We start from the raw sequence: 25,527 nt of genomic DNA, 5'->3' as shown, positions 1-25,527 counted from the left end.
ACCCAATCATTTACATCCTCATTTCTTCATATTCTCATACCATGTAAATAAATATGTCCTTGAGGAGTTTAAAACCAATATAATTTGGAATGGATTTTAATTAGAGTTTTGTTAGTAGAACGATTATGATGTAAACATAACAATTAGCGAACTTAAGAGCCATTCACTCGTTGTACGAGTTGTTGAGCCACTTTGTGTGATTGGAGTTTGCCTCATTCTCATAATGTCCGAAATACAGGGTGATAAGTCACATGTTATTATACAAGTCGAAGAATTTTTTTTATTTTTTTTATTTTTTCAATTATCCTTCAAATTGTATAATAAGTTAATAACATGTGGTGTATCGCCCCATATTCCAGGCACACTGAAAAATCTTTTATCTCTTTGGTGTAAACCAACTTCAGGTTTGCTCCAAGGTGAATTAAGGGTTTTATTTTCCCCTTTGTATTCCATTAGGAATGAAACTTTTCCAAGTATGAAACACACTAAACATGAAAAATGTTATTATTTAGCATATTCTCATGCCCTCTTTCAACGAATATAATATATGTTTCGTAGAAATTTCTTAAGACTTGATAGAAAGTTGGCGTAAACTATGTGAGAATGACAACAAGACAAATACAATTCCCCAAACGCACTAAAAGTCCAAATTAGATACGAAGAGATAATATAAATTTCATAAACAAGATAAAAGATTACTTACGTACTTATCAAAATTAGGATATGGATAAATATGATGACATGGATAAAAGCCAAATCTTTTGAATTAAAAGCCGACCATTATCTAGATCACCAACTTTCCCTTGTTCCTATACATGAAGCGATACGATGTTTCCTGATCTACCCTATTCTGTTTTCATGGCATGGTTTCAGGCCCTCCTTTTATACCAGTTAAAACTATTTCTTAGGCTTTTCTACTGCAATTGTAAGGGCAGTGTACGTAGCTGAACCAGTTCTAAGCGTTCACTCTTACACCCAGAGTCTTGTGTTTGATTTCTGTCACACGAAGATACTTGAACCGGGAAACTATGGCAATACAGTTGCGATGTTGGATCGTATGCTTGTTACAATTAGTGTTACTAGTTAGCGTTGCACTGACAAATGGCACAGATGCTAGTACGGATCCGCCCATTCATTGTGGCTCTCTCAGCAGACGTAGTTTTGAACCAGGGTTCATATTTGGCACAGCTTCGGCATCCTATCAGGTCAATTCCTGTCGGAGGTTACTGTCTTCTGCTTTATACAAGTACTAGGTTTTATTTTTGTTTCAATTAGCATCCATATGCATGAATATCGGCATCGATCTCTTCGTTGTATCGATTTCTAAGTTGTGTCTCTGTCCGTGTGTGAAATTATTTCAGTTCGAAGGTGCTGCAAAAGAAGATGGTAGAAGACCGAGCATATGGGATACCTACACGCACGCCCATCCAGGTCTCTCTAGTTAATTAATTACCAATTAGTTAAAATTATGAATATATTGAGCTACTATTATTTGGTGAAATTGAATTCATTCATTCCAAATAAAAATGTACGTAAATGCAGAAAGAATTGTAGATTGCAGCAACAGAGATGTTGCAGTTGATCAATATCACCGCTATAAGGTTAAATAATCACAGAGGCCGTGGTGCTTTTGCAACCGTCTTCTAAGGAGTATTGGGGTCTGATGAGGGGAAAGTACAGCACCTAAATCATACATTGCGACATTAAGCCTCAGAACATACTTCTAGATGTGTCTTACACAGCAAGAATTTCCTACTTCGGATTGGCAAAGAAAAATCAAACTCGAGTTGGCTGGAGTTTGTTCCGAAGAGGAAGAACCCTCTGATTGGATGATAAAAGTTAATATTTTATATAGGGCATCTTCCTTATCATGAATGCGAATGATAATGCAAAAGTATGATTCACAATACTGCGTTTACCAGCCCTTACAAACAAGGACGAAGTGGACGAGGGCATCATTAAACAAGAAAATCATAAATTAAAAAGCCATAATAATTTACTAAGGGTGTGCTATCCACACATTCCTTTTAGTTTTTGTCCTTCTATATTCTTTAATTCATTTTCAAACTTACAGCCGAAAATTGAAAACAATATAGAAATGGTAAAATGGGTGTGTGGATGGCACCGCCATTTACTGAACAAAATACTTATATATTATACACATAGGATTCATATGTAATTTGGAGAAATTATAGAATAAAAAATCTCCAAAATCTGGAAGCTAAATTCTAAATTGCAATGCCCAAAACAAACTAATGAAGTAAATTCATACAAAATACCTTGTGAAGTGAAGTTTTTTAATCAAATTTTGGTACATGATTCGTTGAACCCCAATTTAATTGAGTATAATTGAAAGGGGAGGAGGAGATGATGAGGACGAGAGGACAAGAGATTGCTTGTGGAGTGAAGTTTTCGTATCAAAATTTGATAGTTGATTCATTGAATCCCAACTTGTTTTTCAAACCCCCAATTGAGTTTGGTTGAAAGGGGAGGACGAGAAGACGAGGACAAGAGGCTGTTTGGTGGAGACGTGAGTTTCGTGAGGAATTGGGGTTAAAGAAACGTGAGACGTTTGGAACCAAAATTAGAGATGCTCTAATATACCTGAAAATGAAGTTATCCAATTAACATAAAGGGATTGTTTTGTTGGATATATGTCAACAATTTATGATAAACTTATATATGCTAAGAATAAATGCGAATAAATGTATTATAGAGAATAATCAAAATAAAATAATATTTAAGCAAATGAACAGAAGATCGAGGCTTGTGTGCCGCAATGTCCTTGAAATAGAAATTTCGTCCCTACTCAGTACTTGAAATTTCGTCCCTACTCAATGCTTGTAGTTCTACAGACGTCTGCTTTGCCAGGATTCAACAATCTAAGTTAGAATTCCAGCACCGGAAAACTAGACTTCTAACGAATTTCTTTGTGGTACTCTTAGTATGCTTGGTATGTAAGAATTGATGATTTTTCAGTGAGTTGAATGATATGCAGATACATGTATTGATAGTGAGCATATGTACTCTGTTCGCAACATACATGTTTTTGGGAGGCGACTGTTCATCGCAAAGGGTGAGTTGCTCCATATTTTTCTTAGATATTTTCATACGCTCTCAGACTTCATCCGAAAAGATGAGTTTGTTCATATAAAAAAATAATTTAATTAAATTCAAAATTAAGTAAAAATAAATAATTAAAGAATTTAATCATTAGAGCCCAAAGCTCAAGACCCATCTTTTGATAATAAATTATATATTAATGATCAAGTAATTAGTACACCCCAAAGCCCAACCCTAAGGGTCAACCCAATTTCATTCTCCATGGTTCATCACTTCAATCACTATCTATAAGGGACAAAACCTTATAAAATGAGGAAACCTTTTGGTAGTGACCAATATGAGACATTGAAATTTCTACTCAAAATTCCAACATGTTTATCCTATACCCAATCATTTACATCCTCATTTCTTCGTATTCTCATACCTAAATAAATATGTCCTTGAGTTTAAAACCAATAGAATTTGGAATGGATTTTAATTAGGGTTTTGTTAGTAGAACGATTGTGATGTAAACCTAACAATTAGCCAACTTAAGAGCCATTTACTCATTGTACGAGTGGTTGAGCTACTTGTGTGATTAGACTTTGCCTCATTCTCATAATGTTTGAAATATGGGGTGATAAGCCGCATGTTATTATACAAATGGAAGAATTTTTTTTTTCAAGTGTCCCTCAAATTGTATAATAAGTTAATAATATGTGGTGTATCACCCTGTTTTTCAGGGACACTGAAAAATCTCTCATCTCTTTGGTATAAACCAACTTCAGGTTTGCTCCAAGGTAAATTAAGGGTTTTATTTTCCCCTTTGTATTCCATGAGGAATGAAACTTTTCCAAGTATGAAACACACTAAACATGAAAAATGTAGGGCCTATTTGGTATCCTATTTGAAAAATTTTATCATTTTTCAAATTTCTTAAAAACAATTTTATTTAAAATTCAAAAACTTGATTGGTTTGTGATTTAATTTTTTTTTAAATCTTACGACTTAAACTAGACAAAGAAACCTAAAAAGAGGGGGTCGCAGGAGCAGGAAATAAAGTAAGAGATAATTGAAGGAAAGAGAAAGAAAAGAGAGGATCAGATGAGATAGAAAGGAAGAGAAGTGACAGAAATAACCGAGAGAATGAAGAGAAGGGATTAAAGGAAAAACAAAAAAGGTAAAAAAAAAAAAAAAAAAAAAGAGGAGAGAAAGAAGAAAAGAGATGATAGATTTGGAGTGAGAGGGGATGAGAGAGAGAAAAGAAAGGAGTGAGTTTAAGTTTAAAAACTCACTTTTTGTTGCAGTCATATTTAGAATAGGAATGTAATTGTGTAAATCTTAGTAGATATGAGAATATATCTTATATTCCTATTAGGAGTTGATTACCTATTAAATGTTGTAATCCTAAAGGGAAAGGTTTTTACCTATCAAACACACCTCACAATTAAATCACTCCCTTCTCCCTTAATACCGCTGGCCCTTCTCTCTCTAAACCCTAAGATCGTTCAATCAAATAAGCCTACAACACGTTATCAGCACGCTCTTACCAGAAGCTGAGGAATTAATGAATCGTATGAGAAGGATATCTTCTACAAAATTCAAAGGCTTATATTTATTTTCTGCTAATTAGGTACGTTTAAAATAAAAAGAAGATATTTGAAACGTCCACGAAGCATGAAAACATTCCCTATGATGCATAAACCCCTCTATATTTATATTTTTCTTACGATATATATATATATATATATATATATATATATATATATATTGTATGTAATACCCTGAAAATTTAAATATATGAATTTGATATTCATAATTATGAATAGGGTTATTATACCAAATGGTCCCTGAGATTTGCATGATCAATAGAAATGGTCTCTGAGATTCAAAATCAATAGAAATGGCCCCTGAGATTGTCCACCATCCATGATTTTGTTCCTTTCGTTAAAAACTCTTTGGGCAATTTTCAAAACTTCGTAACTCAATTGATTCTTAATCAAATTTGACCCATAATATATCAAAATGAAGATAAGAAAGTGTAGAACAAGATTATACCTATTTGGAAGCCCAATGATTGCTGGAGATGGCTGGAAAATAGCCTGAAAGGTGACTGGTCAACAGGAAAACTAGAAAACACGCAAGAAACTTAGTAAACTTTACATATTCATAACTTCTTCAATACTTAACCAAATCGAGTGATTCAAAAACAAAAAATCATACTTATCAACGAGACGAAGAGAATAGTATCTTTCTTTACTACTAACTCGCCATGGTTTGGTTAGAAAATTGCTCGAAAGTGGCTAACTCGAAAATGGTTAGCCACTTTCGAGCCGTTGTCCAACCAAACCACGGCTAGTTAGCCTTCGAAAAAGGTACCATTCTCTTCATCTCGTTAAGAACTATTATTTTCATTTTTGAATCATTCGATTTGGTTAAGTATTGAAGAAGTTATGAACGTTTAAAATTTACCTAGTTTCTGGTGAGTTTTCCAGTTTTCCCGCAGACTAGTCACCTTTCAGGTTATTTTTCGGTCATCTCCAACAACCATTGGGCTTCCAAATGGTATAATCTTATTCTACACTTTCCTATCTTCATTTTGATATATTATGGGTCGAATTTGGTTAAGAAACGATTGAGTTACAAAGCTTTGAAAATTACCCAAAATCATTTTTAACGGAAGGACCAAAATCATGGATAGTGGACAATCTCAGGGACCATTTATATTGATCATGCAAATCTTAGGAACCATTTTGTATAATAACCCTTATGAATATGTGGAGAAAATAAAAAATAAATCAATTTATTGTTATGAATTTCGAACGGGGAAAATGTGAATTCCCGCTTCCGGATTTTATTATTATTTATGTCGTATAATTTTTTGTTAAGTGAAAAATAACGAAAATGCCCCTAGTTGATTACCGTAATTATATGACGAAGTATTTTTATCGTCATACATTTTATCATATTTCTTGGCATATTTGAATAGAGATCAATCTCACGAACGCGTAGGCGTAAACTGTTTGTGAAACGGAATTATAACGAAGAAGTTATTAACGTTCAAAGTCGGTGGCATTTTAGTAAATTTAACCTTCACTCTAGAAGGCTCCAGATTTTCTGGAGCAATATGATGGAGCCATGTGGATGGCTGGGATTAGGAGTGGAGGAAAGAAAGGAGAGAGATGGACGGAAAAGAAATGGGGGAGGAAGGAGGGAAAAGAGAGAAGAAGAAGTGGGGGAAAATTGGGTTTCTTGACCCGTGTGAATCGGCCGACGGAAACCATGAAACCCGGTGGTTTCCTAGCCAATTACTGGTGAACTAAGCTAAGAAAACACCTGGGAAACATCTCAGAACCCTCCCTCTTCTATTTCCACCCAAAATTTGATGAAATTTGGTTGTAGTGTGGTGCAAAAACCACTGTGGGTGCCGCGAGAGAACCTTGCCCGAGATCAACCATTTGTGCAACTATCTCTTTTAATTACCACCACCAAAACACTCTTCTAGAGGCCAGGAACAAAGCCCAAACAGTTTTAGGGGCGGTGGTGTTGCAAATTGGACGAATTGAAAAACACTCATTTCTAGTTCAGGGGGTTCGAGGCAAATTGGGGGTTTTCCCGACCAAACTGGACTTGGCCACATGTATAAAACTTGCTCTACTCATTGAGATCTTCATTTCTGTGAAATTTGGTAATTTTTTGAAATAGTTAAATTTTCTGGCGAATCGGGGCGGCCGAACGCCACCCGTGGTGAAGCGTGCGACAGTGTGTGGCCAGTGAGCCGACACTGTCTTTTTATGCAGATTCTGATATTTTAAATCTGTAATTGGTACCCAAGTGATGTAATTCGATTGTGAAAGCTAATGTTGAATATTTCTGTTACTAGAATATTTTCGGAAATGGATAAAAGAATAAATTGTGAACTACGAAAGGCTTGATCCCGCTCAAGGGTACATAGGCAGTCTAATAGAGTTAGATGCAGCCTTAATTTAAAAGAGAATTAATCTTTAGTTGGAAAATTGGATCTAAGAGAAGAAAAATGGTGATAAATTGGAAATATAATCGTTTGATGTGGTAAGTAAATTATGGTTATAGATTTTGTGAGGGATGAAGGAATTTAAATAAAGAATTGTGTTTCATGGTAATTGAATAAACAAGAGTTTAGTTTGAGCCTATCACCGATATGTTTGTCCGAAATAAATATTTTGGGACGGGGTGTTACAAATGGTATCAAAGCAAATGATCCTGCTCTACAATATGCAATATTCTCGAGTTCTTATTGGTGTGAATTATGATATGCATTGTGGTTGCATGATTTCATAATTTTTGTGAATAAAGTGGCATTCATGTGATATATATATATATGTGTGTGTGTGTGTGTGTGTGTGTGTGTGTGTGTGTGATACATATATGATTTGTATTGTGTTTGTGGTGCAATTTCAATGGCGATTATGGAATTTAGTTAGTGGGAATTATGATTTGCATTGATATTGCATTATTCCCTAAGTTCTTTGAATGATGAGGAAGTTATGTGTAATATATATATATATATATATATATTGTAAATCATCATGAAAGGAAGTGAATTGGATTGATAATATGTTATGCACTATGGAATTTGAACGTTAAAGTGATTTTGAAAATGTGACAAGTAGATGGAAAAGTCGTATTATACCCGTGTCATTGAGAAATGTTGAATTGGACGGAAAAAACCCGTGGGTATTGATTTGGGCAAAAAGGCCTATGGATGTCGATTTGGGCATGATAGCCCATGCAATGGGAAAAATGTTTAGTTGGGAAGAAAAAGGCCTGTGGATGTTGAATTAGGCGAAAAAGGCCCATGGATGTTGATTTGGGCGTGATAGCCTATGGAATGGGAGAATATGTGATTTGGGAAAAGAGGCCTGAGGATGTGTGATTGGGCAAAGTGGTCCCGTGAATTATGAATTGGGCAAAATGACCCAAAAAATGTGAAGGAATGGTTTAATGGGCACAAAGACGCAATGTTTGCTGGAGAAAAGCTCCATGTGTGGGCTATGAGAATGAATTATTGAAGTGGTAAAGATGCGTGATGTGTATTGGCCAGGTATATTACAATATTTTACAGCCTACTAGTCACTGATTAAGATAAAAAGAAAATGGTGGTGAAATTATTGTTTTGACAATGATAAGTATGGCTAGAAATGTTAAAATCTTTTGACCAATGATAATTATGATTGGAAATTTTAGTATTTATTAAAGTTATGATGATTTATCGAACCGGAATGAAATCATAAACTGAGGGTATAATTTGTCCATTATAATTGGAATGGTGGAAAGACCATGAAGATTTCTTCATTTATTATTGGTGGATATGAATGAAATTATGGAATGAGATTTTGAGTTCATTTAATATAAACCATTTCCCAGTTGTGGTTTTTTTCGTTGGATGAAAAGAATTGATGGACAAAGTTTGTAATTACAAATTTGATTAGTTTGGTCGACATAGTCATGAATTGTTGTTGTTGGATTTCGTATTGCAAACAGAACTGATGAAGTGCATATATTCTCATGACATATTTTTAGGGTGTTTACCCCTAGCGGCCGAACCCACTAGGAGTGGCCAACCCTTACCCCCCCTATTTTTCTAGGTTTATGGTTTAATTTTGAACAATTTTTCTAAGTGCTTGGAATAATTTGTTTGGTTTTGGTTTGTTTTGAATTATGGATTGTTATTTGAATGGATATTATTTTCTCGAATTGCTTAATTGAATGAATGGAATTATATTTATGCATGTGACCAATTCAATCAATTTATTTCTAGGTGTGTCTAGTGGGAAAGTTAGTTGTTTGGCAGATAATGCAACTACACACACCATTTTGCATGAATGACACTGTTTTACTAACTTAATACCCAACAAAGCTCATTTGACAACTTTCTCAGGCCCATCCAACCTGATTGAAGGATACGGAAAGGCCTGTATCATGTTATCCAATGGTACTATCTTGGCTATTAAGGACGCACTATATTCTCCACGTTCCGGTAGAACGTTGTTGAGTTTTAGAGATATTCGAGATAATCAATATCATCTTGAAACCACTGAAGATAATGGTTCTGAATTTTTTTGTATCACTTCATACGAATATGGCCAGAAGCATATGCACGAGAAGTTGGAATGTCTACCGAGTGGGTTGTACATCACAACCATTCGCAACATAAAAGCCCACAATGTGGGCGACCCTGTGCTTGAGTTCCAGGAAACTTTGTTGCTTTGGCATGACCGTTTGGGACATCCTGGACGTGACATGATGCGCCGTATCCTCAAACCTTCATACGGGCATAAGTTACATCCTTATGTTGGACTCCCACCATGCAAATCGTGTTCTTTAGGGAAGTTGAACACTGAACCCTCATATACAAATATTATTCACTACCCCCCTAAATTTCTTCAAAGGATTCTAGGGGACATTTGTGGACCTATCCAACTAACCTGCGGACCATTTAGATACTTCATGGTGTTGGTTGATGCATCGACACGATGGTCACATGTTTGCATGTTATCTACATGCAACGTCGTGTTTGCTAAACTCCTAGCTCAAATCATTAAGCTAAGGGCTCACCACCCTGATTATCCAATTAAGTTGATTTGATTGGATAACGCTAGAGAGTTTACGTCACAGACTTTTGACGATTATTGCATGTCAGTAGGGATTAATGTGGAACATCCTGTACCCCATGTTCACACCCAAAACTACCTGGCAAAGGCTTTCATAAATCGCCTTCAATTGATAGCTCGGACTTTGGTTATGAGAACCAAACTGCTGGTATTTGCCTGGGACTATGTCATATTGCACGAAGCTATGTTGGTCTGCCTGAGGCCCACCGTTACTTAACCACATTCACCGTTACAATTGGTTATTGGATACGAGCCTGACGTCTAGCATTTACGGGTGTTTGGGTGCACCATTTATGTGCCAATAGTGCCGCCACTACGTACCAAAATGGGTTCTCATAGAAAAATGGGAATCTATGTCGGTTATGATTCGCCATCAATTGTTCGCTATTTAGAAACCTTGACAAGAGATCTCTTTACTGCACATTTTTCGGATTGTCACTTTGATGAGATAGTTTTCTCATCGTTAGAGGGAGATAAGCATGTTAACGTTCCTGTAGAACGCAAAGAATTGTAGTGGTATGTTCCCACTATGTCTCATTTAGATCCCCGCACTGCCCAGTCTGAAACTGAGGTGTGACAAATTATAGATCTTCAGAGGATTGCTCAAAGTATGCCAAATGCTTTTAATGATCTAGCAAAGGTGAAAAGATCACATATACCCGCTGTAAACGCACTTGCAAGAATATATGTACCCCAAGTATGTCAACAACACGCCTAGGAAGGTAGAATTGTCCCTGAAGGTAGGGAGGCTGCACCTTCCACGTGGCAAGGTACATTGGTGTTTAGCCAACCATCTGCTCCGACCCTGAAGTGTGGCAAACCCCTTAGTTTAAAGGATTCACAACCCCGGAAGAGGAAAATGACACCAACTAGTGACCCTAGTTTGAATCCAACCATCGCTCACTCATCTGTTCCAACGCATGAGGTTATTTTAGATTACGATGATACTTTAGACAAAACATGTCGGCCTTCCGAGAATCGCGAGATTTCGGTCCACTACGTAGTATTGGATGAGGTTTGGAATATGAATAAAATGATCGTCGACGATGCATTTGCGTACTCAGTAGTTACTGACATCATACTTAACGATGACATTGAACCATGCCAACGTAGAACCGATTGGTCAAACTGGAAACAAGCAATCCAAGTCAAACTCGATTCGCTCGCAAAACGTAAAGTGTTTGGACCTATCGTTCTTACACCACCACGTGTGAAGCCCGTTGGCTACAAGTAGGTTTTTGTGATGAAGCGTAATGAGAAGAATGAAATAGTGCGATACAAAGCATGCCTTATAGCCCAAGGCTTTTCTCAGCGCCCTGTGATTGATTATGAGGAGATGTATTCTCCCGTAATGGACATTATAACACTCCGCTACCTTATCAGTTTGGTAGTTTCTGAAAAACTAAATATGCAGCTTATGAACGTGGTAACGACGTATCTTTATGGGGATCTAGATATAGAAATATACATGAAAGTTCTAGAAGGATTTCCATTGACTGGTTCAAATAGTTTTAAACCACGGAACATTCTCTCAATTAGGTTGAAGATGTCACTCTACAGATTGAAACAATCCGGACGGATGTGGTAACCGTCTGAGTGAATATTGACAAGTTAGGGTTATGTGAACAATAAATTATGTCCATGCGTGTTCATACAAAAGTCACATTCTGGATTTGCAATCGTTGCAGTTTATGTCGATGACATGAACTTTATCGAGACTTCCGCAGAACTTGAGGAAATTGTTGCACACTTGAAATCGAAATTTGAGATGAAGGATCTTAGGAATACTCTATATTGTCTCGACCTGGAGATTGAGCATTGTTCGGATGGAATCCTAGTACATCAATCGAACTACACCCAAAAGGTGTTGTGACGTTTTAAAAAGGATAAAGTGAAGCCTTCGAGTACACCTATAGTCGTTCAGACTCTAGATGCTAAACGAGATCCCTTCCGTCAAAGAAGGATGAGGAAGAGATTTTGGAACCCAAAGTTTCTTACCTAAGTGCAATTGGGGCTTTATTATACTTGGCTCAATGCACTAGACCCGGCATCTCCTTCGTTGTTAATCATTTGGCTAGATATAGCAATGCGCCCGCACGCAGGCACTGGAATGGTGTTAAAGATATTTTCTGCTACCTTAAAGGTACTACGGATTTGGGTTTGTTCTATACTCGTAAATCTCTCAGTGTTGTCGCCCCATATGGTTCTCGGATTGATTCTCGCCTTGTTAGTTACACAGATGCTGGATATCTGTCTAACCCACATAAGACACGTTCTTAAACGGGTCATGTCTTTACTGTTGGAGACATCGCTATATCTTGGAAGTCTACCAAGCAAACGCTAGTTACGACTTCGTCGAACCATGCTGAGATTCTAGCCCTGCATGAAGCATCACGTGAGTGCTTTTAGCTGAGAAAAGTTATGGAACACATTCAAAGCACTAGTGGTCTTACATCAGTCATTGACCTTCCCTACGACGATCTTTGAAGACAATGCAGTATGTATCGAACAGTTAAATAAGGGATATATCAAGGGAGACAACACCAAGCACATAGCGCCAAAATTCTTTTACTCACACCAGCAGCAGTAGAATCAGAAGATTAAAGTCAAGCAAATCCATTCCCAAGACAACCTGGCTGATTTTTTCACAAAGTCATTGCCCAAGTCTACTTTTCAGAAGCTCGTCCAAAGAATCGGTATGCGTAAATTATCTGAGTTGAATTGCTTGTAGTTCTCTTATTTAGAAGTTATGTCTAACTCAGGTGGAGTATCTAGAAGCATACTCACATGATCTTATGTACTCTTTTTCCTACGATTAGGAGCATTTTTCCCACTGGGTTTTTGCTACCTAACGAGGTTTTAATGAGGCACCCATCCTAAGATGATTATACTCCGTTGAGTTCACTACCTTCGTCCTGGTTGATGTTTGTTTTAGACATTATTCATACTTCTCACTTTTCTCCTTAGTCTATGAGTTTTCCCCATGTCGTAGTTGTTACCTTAGCGAGGTTTTGTGAGTTTTACTACAAATGCATACTTCACTTAAAATTTGAGACTCGCGATCATTCATTGTGCCGATAACTTAATCAACTATTCTATATTATTTGCTGAAGATCTGATGCGATGGTTGGTTGAGTATTTACACACTCAAGGAGAATGTTGCAGTCATATTTAAAATAGGAATGTGATTGTGTAAATCCTAGTAGATATGAGAATGTATCTTATATTCCTATTAGGAGTTGATAACCTATTAAATGTTGTAATCCTAAAGGGAAAGTTTTTTAGCTATCATACTACTATAAATAAAGGCACAATGAGGGTGAATCAAACACACCTCACAATTAAATCACTCTATCTTCTCCCTCAATACTGTCGGCTCCTCTCTCTCTAGACCCTAAGATCATTCAATCAAATAGGCCTACAACACTTTTTATGTTTTTAGATAATAGACTATATTTTTGAGTTAGTCTTGAGTTTAGTTTTTGAAAATAGTCATACCAAACAAGTTTTTAAGACCTAAAACTTGAAAATTGTTTTTGAATTTAAAAAGTTAGATTCAAATAGAGTACCAAACATGCCCGTAATTATTTAGCATATTTTCATGCCCTCCCTTAACTAATATAATATATGTTTCTTTGAACTTTATTAAGACTTAAAAGAAAGTTGAATTGACAAAATGTTCGCGCATAAACTATGTGACAATGACAACAACACAAATACAATTCACGAAACGCACTAAAAGTCCAAATTAGATACGAAGAGAAAATATAAATCACAACCCTTGAACACACAACCTTTGAAGCATCTTCTTTTGCCCAAGAAAATCTATTATTCCTACATGTAAATAAAATCACGGGTACATGTATATCAAGAAAACAAGAAATTGAAAAGTGTTAGGTATATGGAAGATGGAAGAATCATAAACAAGTAGAAACTTCACTAAATTATTTAAGTTTGGATTTTATTTTTTAAAAGGGTGTAAAAATAAATTTACATTTTTAATTGGGTTTGGGAGGGTAATTTGGGTAATAACTTTAGGTTAAAGAGATAATAATTCTTTAATTAAAAATAATAACTGTTTACAGAGTAAGTTGAGTGTAGAAAGATATTACATGTGTTCAAATAAAATTTCTCATTTCACAAACAAGATAAAAGATTACTTACGTACTTATCTTAATTAGGATATAGATAATAGAAAACTTCAATTTAATCCTTGGCAAAGATCACTTTTAGATCAAAACCATGAGTAAGATCAAAATCTAATTTTAGTCCCTTAATACATTAATAACCCCATTTATTAATTATATTTTGATTTTGTAATTGTTTCTCTTTTTCTTCCTAATTTTTAATGTATTAATTTTATTTCATTATAATTTTCATAATATATTTTGTTGTAAACATTTAGATAAACTAATTTTTGTTATACAATATATTTCGATGTACTTTATCTTATTCATTTAGGTACATTAAATTCATTATAATACATTTCGGTGCTTAGATTTAGGTACACACATTTCGGTACATATATTTCGATACAAACATTTAAGTACATTACCTCAATATAATACATTTTGGTGCATATATTTTGGTACACACATTTATGTACATTAATTTAATATAATACATTTCGGTATATATATTTCGGTACATACATTTCGGTACTAACATTTAAATACATTAATACATTTAGGCACACACATTTCGGTACTAACATTTAGGTACATTAATTGAGTCTTCCAAGTTTGATTATCTAGATCACCATACGTCCCCTTATTCCTATATATGAAGCCATGCGACGTTTCCTGATCTACCCCATTCTGTTTTCTTGGCATGGTTTCAGGTCCTTCTTTCATACCAGTTAAACTGTTTCTTAGGCTTTTCTACTGCAATTGTAAGGGCAGTGTGCGTAGCTGAACTAGTTTTGAGTGTTCACTCTTACACTCAGAGTCTAGTGTTTGATTCTTATCACACGAAGATACTTGAACCGGGAAACCATGGCAATACAGTTGCGATGTTGGATCGTATGCTTGTTACTTTTAGTGTTACTAGTTAGCGTTGCCTTGACAAATGGCACAGATGCTAGTACTGATCCGCCCATTCATTGTGGCTCTCTCAGCAGAAGTAGTTTTGATCCAGGGTTCATATTTGGTACAGCTTCGGCATCCTATCAGGTCAATTCATTTCGGAGGTTACTCTGTCTTCTGCTTTATATAAGTACTAGGTTTTATTTTTGTTTCAATTAGCATCCATATGCATGAATTTCGGTATCGATCTCTAAGTTGTGTCTATGTCTGTGTGAAATGACTTCAGTTCGAAGGTGCTGCAAAAGAAGATGGTAGAGGACCAAGCATATGGGATACCTATACGCACACCCATCCAGGTCTCTCTCGTCAATTAATTACCAATTATTTAAAATTATGAATATATTGAGCTACTATTATTTGGTGAAATTGAATTCATTCATTCCAAAGAAAATTGTACGTTCTCATATAATATATTTTTTTGGTTAAATGCAGAAAGAATTGTAGGTGGCAGCAATGGAGATGTTGCTGTTGATCAATATCACCGCTATAAGGTTAAATAATCACAGAATTTTGGAGCTTATGGAAACACATGAAACTGAAAAACAAGAACCTTCACTTTGAGCTTCTTTCTTTTAAATTTTTTTTTTTAAATTTTTTTTTTATATAGGAAGATGTGAGGATTATGGAGGATATGGGGTTGGATGCTTATAGGTTCTCTATCTCGTGGTCCAGATTGCTACCAAGTAAGTTGATTCACCGACTCATCGTATTTTTTTAATTTTTTTTAATACAAATACATACATTTATACAACGGAGTTTGAAAATAAATTGGTAGTGAAATTTGTCATTTTCGAGATTTAAACTTAAAAATTCTCACTTACAAATAAAAAGGAATATCGTTAAACTGTAATAGTAAGTAGCGTGAATCATTGTATTTGGTTGGGAGTCTTGAGACCAATCATCAATATTATTGTACATAACAATTGATTTTTTGTTTTCCTTTTTGGGAAAGTTTGTGTTATTTGCTTAGTTGCTTGTTTTGACTAAACATTAGGTGGCAAGTTAAGTGGCGGCGTGAACCAGAGGGGAATCACATATTACAATAATCTCATCGATGAACTCTTACACAATGGTGACTTCTCTACTTTATTTACATATCAAATAAAAATACTGTCACACACAAAATTTATGCAAGTAATGTTACTTTTACCACATTTTTTTACTATATTTTTATTACCTTTCGAGGTAGAGCCTACTCACATATGTGAGTCTCATCTCTATTTAAAAGGTTGTACAAATGTGATAAGAGTAACATTTTTTATCATCCAATAATCGATATATAATTAAGAATTACATGCACTGGTAAAATATTAATTTAATTGAACTTTTTATATATAGGTATAAAACCAGTTGTGACACTCTTTCATTGGGATGTTCCTGAAGCTTTGGAACACGAATATGGTGGTTTCTTAAGCCCTCATATTATGTAAGTGAACAATTTATAACTAAATGGCCATTTTCAATAAATATTAACATTTTATGATTCATACAACCGACCTATATAATGAAATAAAGTTTTTTTGTGACGGTATATATAATACATTTTAAACGTGTATATACAGCAATCATTTTAGAGACTATGCAGAGCTTTGTTATAAGGAATTTGGTGATCGAGTAAAGCTATGGACCACGTTGAATGAGCCACATAGTGTGTCAAACAGTGGTTTTGCAGTTGGGTCTCATGCACCGGGACGTTGCTCTTATTGGCAAAAGCGGAATTGTCTCGGCGGAGATTCAGCAATCGAACCATACTTGGTGACGCACCATCTCCTTCTTTCTCATGCAGTTGCTGTAAAAGTGTACAAAGATAAATATCAGGTGTATTAATTTGTTTCTTTTTGTTTTTCTTAATATGTATTAGGTCCTAATTGAGAATTCTACACAAGTTAATAGTAGTAGGTTGTACCTTTTTCTGGCTATAATCGAATTCATGTTCTTGTGTAGGCATTTCAAAAAGGTCTGATCGGAATAACATTGGATACATATTGGTTTGTTCCTGCTTCGGAGACAAAGGAAGATAAACATGCTGCATTACGATCATTGGATTTTATGTTCGGATGGTAAGTATATTGTTGGTTTATATATCTCAATAAAATTTGGAAGCATTTGTCGATTTGGTTTCCGAACTGGTATAGAGGTACCAATTTCCACTTTAACTTGAATTTCAATTGATTACCCCTAATCTTTTATAATTATCTAATTTCCCTCCTGACTTTTGAAAATTTTCATCTAATTATCCATTCATCTTGATCATGCGGGTAAACACATGACAACCATATGAAGGTAAAATGGATGGATGAAAAATTGGATGAAAATTTTTAAAATCCAAAGCCAAAGAGGAAATTGGCTCTTTATAAATTTTTGAGAGTAATCGGCTAAAATTTAAAGTTCAAAGGAAAATTGGCATCTCTATACAAGATTCAAGGACAAATCGACAAATATGCCTAAAGTTTAAGAATTTGATATTTCCATGATTTTGGGTAGGTATATGGAGCCATTGACAAGTGGGGATTATCCACAGAGCATGCGTTCTCTTGTTGGAAAACGATTACCAGTATTCACCAACGAAGAATCCATGTTGCTAATTGGGTCATTTGATTTTCTTGGATTAAATTATTATACTGCTAGATACTCAAGCAATGACGTACCTGATAATTCTTCCATACCTGCAAGCTACGTAACAGATTCTCACGTCAAAGTTACAAGTGAGCACAACTTGAAATTTAGCTTTTTTACTTTGACAGATATGTTCTTACCATATAATTAGATTCTAATATTCGTATATGTTGTGGCAGCTGAGCTCAATGGCGTCCCAATTGGTCCACCGGTACACATCAATATACTAGTTTTTTTTAATATTCAATTGTTTTCCATATTCAAGCATAACTCTTAAAGAACTAAACTATTTTTGTACGAGTTGCAGACTGCTTCAGATTGGTTATACGTTTACCCAAAAGGAGTTCACGATCTTTTACTCTACATAAAGGAAAAGTATAATGATCCACTCATTTACATTACTGAAAATGGTACGTAACCAATACATTTAAGCCTTAGTTATTGCATCATCAAGATTTCACATTAATGGTGTGATATACAATATGAAAAAAAAAATATTCTAGAATACTCTGGAGTATCCCATAATTTAACCGTTTTATCTTGATTTTTGTATTTTGAACATGCGGAGTATGGGATGCTAATGGTGTGCGTGATAATGCATTATATTGTAGGTGTATCCGAGTTCAATGATCCTAAATTATCACTCGAGGAAGCCCTTAATGATACTAATAGAGTTGACTTCTATTATCGCCACTTATGTTACGTTCAAGCTGCAATCAAGTAAGTGCTTATTAACAAATTAATTAAGAATATATACGGTTAGCCTTCTCATACTCTGGTTATTTAAGGGTGGTGCTCTCTACACATCCATTTTTACTTCTCACACACCCTCTTAATTTTTTGCCGTTAAATCGAATGAATTGAAAAATATTAATTAACAAAAATTAACAAGATTGTGTGAGGGTAAAAGGGGTGTGTGAAAAGCACTACCCTTATTTAATCATTACATTGGCTTGAATTTTCTGAGTTTTCGTGCTTTTTCTTTGGTGTAGAAATGGCTCCAAAGTGAAGGGATACATTGCATGGTCATTACTGGACAACTTTGAATGGGAAATAGGATACGCTGTTCGATTTGGTATCAACTATGTGGATTACAACAATGGGTTGAAAAGATATCCAAAACTCTCGGCACACTGGTTCAAAAGTTTCCTCAAGGACTCAAGAAGTGTTGCAATCTGAAATGTCAAAAACACCAAGTTTGTGTATCAAATTTGAAGATGAATTAAATAGATAATAAATGTCATTATTAAGGGGAAATTTGGAAAAATAACCAAATTTTAGACCCTATATAAAATTATAGCCACCATTTTAATTTGTGATAGTTATAATCAAAACTTGATGTAAAAGTACTCATATTACATATTTGAATATAGATGGAGAGAATTTTCCGAATTCCCACATTATTTTTTGGCAAATTGGCACCTATTTAAAAAATTAATTTTTGTTACTCTTTTTATTTCATTATTGTATGTAACCTTTAAACTACCTTGAGATGTATGCAATGTTTAACTACACCTTTGGGTGTCTTCAACCTTTAAAGTTTAGACCAAAATGAAAGCAAGAATTAAAAACAAAAAACATAAAAACAAAATTCCCTTTTTAAGTAATAAATATTTGAATTCTAATGCATGAATAATTTGAAAACACAAAGCTTTGAAAGTCAATATGTTAAACTGGCAAACATATATATAAACTTGTTGCCTCTTTTGTTCTTAAACTCAAGTAATATAAAAGCCAATAATGTAGAAATCCAAAGCAAAACATTCATAATAATGCGCTGGAACAAAGTGTAAATGGATTCTTGTAAGTTTGGCTATGGGTTGTCCCACCACATCTACTACACTTCTTCACTATCTTTTCCTGGCCCTGAGATGAGATTTTGTTTATCTTGCGTCTTCTAGATACAGCTTGTTTACTTGGAGGTAAAACAACTTTATTATGCACCTATTTCGACACACTCCGTTCACTCTTGTTTCCAATTGGCCAAATGGGCAGGCATATACTATCATAATTGCATTGGTTGTGTAGAACTGGGATCATATGTTGTATATTGATATGTTGCGACTTCAACATGCAGCAGTTGCCACTGATGGTGAAGAGAAACTACATGCAATTAGGAGTTCATCTTCAGATTCATTTAGAGGATTTGTTGAGACTATATAATGGACTCTAGTCCGGTTTTGCAGAAAGAATTTCACGTACCTAGTTAACCACGTCATCTTGTTTACAATTAATCTTCATCATATTTTATATCCCTAAGTTGCTCATGCATTGCTAATGTACTAAGATTATAAATTAATTTGGACTAACACGAAGAAGTTTATATATACCATGCATAAGATCTTGATGAATAACTTTGGTTGACATTATCATTGCTTTCATTTGACCATTTATTTATTGGCTATCAATCCTCATCCACCCGTTGTCACACTCCGATCATGAGATTCTTCCAGGATTGACACGTAACATCATCAAGTACTTGTTGAACTATCATATCTCGCTCCCAAGACATGACCAAAATCTACCAACGGTCCAATATCGTAGTAACATTTCCTTTTATTTCATGGCTGCATCTAACCTCTGTGTTAGACTGTCTACGTACCCTAGAACGGAATTAAGTCATTCGCGGTTCACCTTTTGATAAGTTTTGGCACTCTAGATGGCACTTTCAAACAGAAATAACATAGAGTTTTAGAATCATTCAATTTCTAGAACTCAACGATATGATTCACTAGGTTTCAATCTATTTAAGGAAACCATATATCGGCCAAGATTGTCACTTCTTTTTTCACAAATATCATATTGCTTTCAACCAATAGTTCCACAATTACATCAAATAATAAATTCAATGAATAAAAAATGCACAATATTAACATCTAATCACGTTAATCAACCAAAGCTCAAATATCACATCACTAAGTTTAATAAACCAACCTCCACAAGGTTTGCCATATTTCTCTACATGTAATCCATATATCCATTATCATAACCTTAAGTTACAACAACAAGAGTAACCTTGAGCAACTTCTATCCACAAGATATAGGGTTCAACGAAGATAGAGTTCCGGACCACTCAACGGAACATAACTCTAGAATGTGTATGGTCCCCAAATATGGATTAACTGGGCAAGACCACTTATGGATCCAATGTGACAAAGTAGGCAGTGACCTCCTAATGCAGATTAACTAGGAGGAGTCACCCCTAGAATGCTTATGGTCCCTCAATGCAGATTAATCAGACAACACCATAGGCAACATCTAATAGTGTGGTCCTCCAATGCGGATTAACCAGGTAAGACCACCTATGGAAGTAAACCGAATAGGCAGCGACCCCAAATGCAAATTCACTAGACAGAGTTACCCCTATGATGTGTATGGTCCCTCAATACGAATTAACCAGGCGAGACCATAGACATACCTCTTATAGTTAATTCCCAATGCAGATTAACCAGCAAAACCACCTATGAGAATAATGTAACCAGGTAGGCAGTGACTCCCCAATGTGGATTAACCAGATGGAGTCACCCCTAGAATGAGTATGGTCCCCCAATATGGATTAACGAGACATGACCATAAGCGTACACATAATAGTGTGGTCATCTGATGCAGATTAACTAGGTAGGATCATCCTTAACTACTTCTACATGGTGCACTATCCTCACCATGCATCACACGTTAAATCAACATGAATTATAATTGTTAACATACACACTATCAATCCACAAGGCAAACGAATATCTAATCACACATACGACAAGTTCTATGGAATAATTCTAACATGGTTTTAGCTCATATTTTCTTCCTAGCAATCACATATATCATTTATATCTTTTAGTAGTTCAATAAACACGTAAATTTCGGTAAGGTGTCACCCTTACACAAACCGAAGCACACATGCCCCAAAATGGCTTGCTAAACAAACTATGCCCACTAGGCTCTATCAGAAAACCAGTATGTCAATTTCAATATTTAGAAATGATTCGAAACATTTTAACCAAAAGTCAACCTTGGTCAATGTGGTCAACGCCGGGTCTAGAATTCTAAAAATTTAATTTGGAAGATCCGCACATCGAATTTTCGATCCGTAAGTTTCTAAGGTCTTTAAAGAATACGTACATAACATACTAAAAATTGGTGTCGGTCCTTCGATCAAACTTTCGTTTGCTACAATGGTCAAGTGGCAGACCTCAATGAAACTAGGTTCAAACGACGTTATTTCATCAAACAAATTTCAAAAATAGTATTAGAGTATGAAATTTAGCTTAAAAAGACTACGTGGTTTCTTGGATCATGTGTTGCCGCACGTTGCAACCAGCGGCCACGACTCGTAGGAAAATTCACCTAACTCCAAAATATCTCAAAGTACACGAAAATGAACATCTTGAGAAGATGAGTAAAGTTTGTACCTTTGTTAGATCCAAATTTTTCGGGATATGTCTAAAAGCCGTGAAAAAAGACCGAAAAATCAAGAAATGACTGATCGTCGATATGACATCACCAGTGTTCTGGCATGGTGAACTTGGGTTGTGCTTTTCTCCTGGGGTCGATGAGAGTCAGATGATGGTGGTAGATAATGTTAGAATTTGCAGGAATGAAGAGATCGTCACCGTGAGCTTTGGGAATCCAACGAGTTTGCAGTGAAACATGGACCAAAACCCGTCGAATTTGGGTGGGAATGAAAGCTAGGAGGTTGCTGAGTAGCTTACAGGTGGTGGATCGATGTGATTCACCGGAAAAATCATAAAAAAAAAGGAGTTTTAATGAAAAGCCCATGGTACTGTTCATTTTAACGAAAAACCACATTTTTACACTAAAAAGTCAATCCTGGTACTATTCACTTTACCTTTTATTTTTTCCTTATCATTAAAACTCAAAGTTTTCAATCCTTTTTTATTAGTTTTCCTTAAACAAAAATTGATGGAAATGGCATCGGAATTTTTGCAGCAATCGGATCAGAGAACTAGGTCAGAAATGGGCCACGCGTGGTAAATAGGTCGATTGGTCACCTTTCCCAAAAAGTGAGACTCGCTATTTATAGTAAGTCCCAAATTACTATTTCGAACTAATTTTCGATGTTTGTAATAAGAATATACTCTAAGCAAAGAGGAAATAGTATTTTCCATTAAAATTATGAAACTATTATTAGCACTTTAAAAATCTCATTCTATACTTTCATAAGGGTATTTTTCTTTCTAATTATAGAAAGTTTGGAGTGTCAAATAAAATTTTTTGAGTGCTGATAACAATTCCCTAAAATTATTGTACATTAGATAGTAAAAAGTTGAACCCTTTTCCTCGCGTCCCTGCTGCTTATGGAGTCAAATTTTGTTTGGCCCCCAAAATCTCCAATGCTAGCAAAGACATCAAAAGAAATGATAGTTCAACAAGGTTGCTGGTTTTGCTTTTCGATCGATGCTTTCATTTCTTTCCGGTTTAAGGTGCAGAAATTCAGAAGATTGCAGAAATTATTAAAAGTTACAGAGAATAATGAAAACAAAAAAGTGATTGAGATTCATTCCTCATTTTAAGGTAGTTTAAAGATTGTGTTTTGAGAAACCCTTATATTAAGGGTATATTAGTACTCTTACATTAAGTTTTGGTTAAAATTATTATAGAATTAGAATTGTGGCTATAAAGTTATGTGGGGATGAAAGGAAAAATTACACTTAGAGTATACTTTTAATGCTTTATATTATATATTGAAACAACATTTTTTAAACATTTAAAGAGAGACAAAAGTTAATACATGTGAAAAATGACATCATTGCCTCTTTTTTTTTATCTAGAGTGTAAGTTACAAAATTACCCTTTATAGTGGAAAAGTCTTTTTTCACACTTATATCTCTTTAACTGTTGCTCATTTCTCTCTCTTTCTCTGTTCAATAAATATTGGTTCCATTTAATTATTCAAATGAATGAATGAACTTGTGGATCTATGACCTCTACCCAGTTTACTTTCATTCCCATTCCTAGTTGGACAATTAAAGTTCCCATCTAGTTTTAATTATTTGTTAGATGGGTATAATTCCCTTCTTTTTTTCCCTTTTCAAGTTCAATGTGCCTTAAAATTGGATTGAACGATGTTCTTGTTACTTTATAGTATATGATATTCAAATCAAACATGATTTATCACAAATAACCTTCCATTGACCAATTTAAGATGAGTTTCAAATCAAACAAATTCTGAATTAGAATACTTGGCCTTTGCCTTGCTTCTCTCCCCCAGAATTCTATTGTTTTATTTCAACCTCTGTTAACGAAAAAAAAATTCTATCAAAAATTTGAATTCATAAAATGAAAAAAAAAAAAAAAAAATACAAGAACTGGATTTTGCAAATGTAAATTTATCGAACACACCTACGACTTAATAAACCAAAAGATGAATTAGATAAATTTCGTAAACATTGTCATTTATCATATACGGGTTGAATTGATTCTGCAAAAATGGTTGAAGATGGGTACTGATTATGTAAAAACGATAGAAAACGGGTTGAATTGATTCTACAAAAAACGGTCGAGGACTAGTTGAACTGATTCTGCAAAAACTGTCAATGATGGGATGAACTAATTCTGCAAAAATGTTGAACAAATTCTACAAAAATTGTCAATGACGAGTTGGACTAATTCAACAAAAGTGGTTAATGATGGGTTGAACTGTGTTGAACTAATTTTGCAAAAACGGTCAAGGACAGGTTGAACTAATTCATAACAAATGGTCGATGATGGGTTGAACTGCGGACTAGTTGAATTGATTATGCAAAAACGATCGAGGACATGTTGAACTGATTCTGCAAAAATGGTCAAGGATGGGTTGAACTGCAAGAGGACGAATTGAACTGATTTTGCAAAAATGGTTAATGACAGGTTGAACTGATTCTGCAAAAACGGTCGAAGATGGGTTGAATTGATCCTGCAAAAATAGTCGACGATGGGTTGAATTGATTCTACAAAAATGATTGAGGACAGATTGAATTGATTATACAAAAAAGGTCGATGAATGATTGAACTAATTTTGCAAAAATGACCGAGGTTGGGTTGAACTGATTCTAATAATAAATGATACAAACTAATTTTGCATATAGTTTCAAAACTGATTATGCAGAAATAATGGAGGATGAGTTGAGCTTATAGCACATTAATTTTGTTGGAGTTGTGATGGCTTAGTTCTATTAATAGCCCCAAAGCCTTAGGGGTATGGCTGGTATTTGAAAACATTGTTTCCACGTTTTTGGGTTGTACTTTAGTTGTTTTTATAGTTTTGTCTCTCATTGACATGTTTAAAAACTAGTGAAATTCTTTGAAATATAGTAAAAGCTTTTGTCCGTATATATACATCTCTCTTTAAAATTTTGTTATTTTTCCAAATTTCGCATTATTTAGAGATTTCTTAACTATATGTTTCTTAGAGATTTCTTAACCATATTTATTGACTAATATTAAGGGTATATGTTTCCAAGTTTCCCTCTTTCAACGAATATAACATTTCTTAGAAATTTCTTAACCATATAAGGCGTAAAAGAAAATTGAATTGACAAAATGTACCCACGTAAAATATGTGACAACTGACAACATGAGAAATTAAACTCACATAAAGTACTAAAAGTCCAATTTAGACACGGAGAGAAAATAAATTTCAAAATTACCCACGTCCTTATCTTAATTAGGATATGATGACTTGGATAAAAGTCAAATTTTTATCTAGATCATCACCATAGTTTCCCTTGTTGCTATATATATATGAAGCGATGCGATGTTTCCTGATCTTCCCCTTTCTGTTTTCTTTGCATGGTTTCAGGCCCTTCTCTTGTACCAATTGACTGTTTCTCTTAGTCTTTATTTTAATTTTAATTTTTGATTTTTATCATAAATGGTCTTTAAGATTGACCAACTCATCATTTTGGTCCCTCATTTTCAAAATCAATCAATGTCGTCCTTGACATTCACTATCTCACATCAATTTGGTCATTCCATTAAGATTATGTCAACTATTATGTTAGTTTGTATGTGAAACCCATAAATCCAATAAAATGGTGACGCATAGATTACACAAAATAAGTAAAAGCTTTTGTCCGTATATATAAATCTCTCTTTAAAATTTGGGTATTTTTCCAAATTTCGCATTATTTAGAGAT

General features: G+C 34.7%; 2 protein-coding genes across 4 annotated transcripts; both read left to right on the top strand.

Annotated features, from left to right (window-relative positions):
• The first annotated feature begins 763 nt into the window (after nt 1-763).
• LOC137742366 (beta-glucosidase 12-like) lies at nt 764-17,715 on the top strand. 3 transcript variants are annotated; one of them, XM_068482220.1, is made up of 10 exons: nt 764-1,205; nt 1,362-1,431; nt 15,212-15,270; nt 15,387-15,462; nt 15,774-15,851; nt 16,118-16,205; nt 16,342-16,597; nt 16,724-16,839; nt 17,264-17,484; nt 17,575-17,714. In XM_068482220.1, exons 1-10 carry the CDS (start codon nt 1,029-1,031, stop codon nt 17,670-17,672), a joined length of 1,239 nt encoding a protein of 412 aa, XP_068338321.1. In that variant the 5' UTR covers nt 764-1,028; the 3' UTR covers nt 17,673-17,714. The 3 variants fall into 3 exon arrangements, with proteins under 3 accessions (XP_068338321.1, XP_068338322.1, XP_068338320.1); XM_068482219.1 differs by lacking the exons at nt 764-1,205; nt 1,362-1,431 and adding exons at nt 14,270-14,866; nt 15,006-15,075 and having other exon boundaries at nt 17,575-17,715; XM_068482221.1 differs by having other exon boundaries at nt 1,071-1,431; nt 17,575-17,715.
• Nucleotides 17,685-18,787, top strand: LOC137742369 (beta-glucosidase 13-like; the record flags this gene model as incomplete). Its single annotated transcript, XM_068482223.1, has 3 exons — nt 17,685-17,805; nt 18,007-18,115; nt 18,388-18,787. Coding segments are annotated over 3 exons (417 nt in total), but the record flags the coding sequence as incomplete, so codon positions are not given.
• Nucleotides 18,788-25,527: the final 6,740 nt, after the last annotated feature.

The sequence above is a fragment of the Pyrus communis genome, chromosome 8, assembly GCF_963583255.1.
Source record: "Pyrus communis chromosome 8, drPyrComm1.1, whole genome shotgun sequence".
Taxonomy (NCBI): Eukaryota; Viridiplantae; Streptophyta; class Magnoliopsida; order Rosales; family Rosaceae; genus Pyrus; species Pyrus communis.
Note: the sequence above shows the minus strand (reverse complement) of the source record. Positions and strands in the feature narration are given on the sequence as shown.

Bases quoted from the DNA above. Each gene is read 5' to 3' on its own strand.
- LOC137742366 (XM_068482219.1), top strand. From the start codon at position 14,690: ATGGCAATACAGTTGCGATGTTGGATCGTATGCTTGTTACTTTTAGTG. The intron at 14,867-15,005 runs GTCAATTCATTT...AAATGACTTCAG, and splicing joins CAGCTTCGGCATCCTATCAG to TTCGAAGGTGCTGCAAAAGA. The intron at 15,463-15,773 runs GTAAGTTGATTC...ACTAAACATTAG, and splicing joins GTGGTCCAGATTGCTACCAA to GTGGCAAGTTAAGTGGCGGC.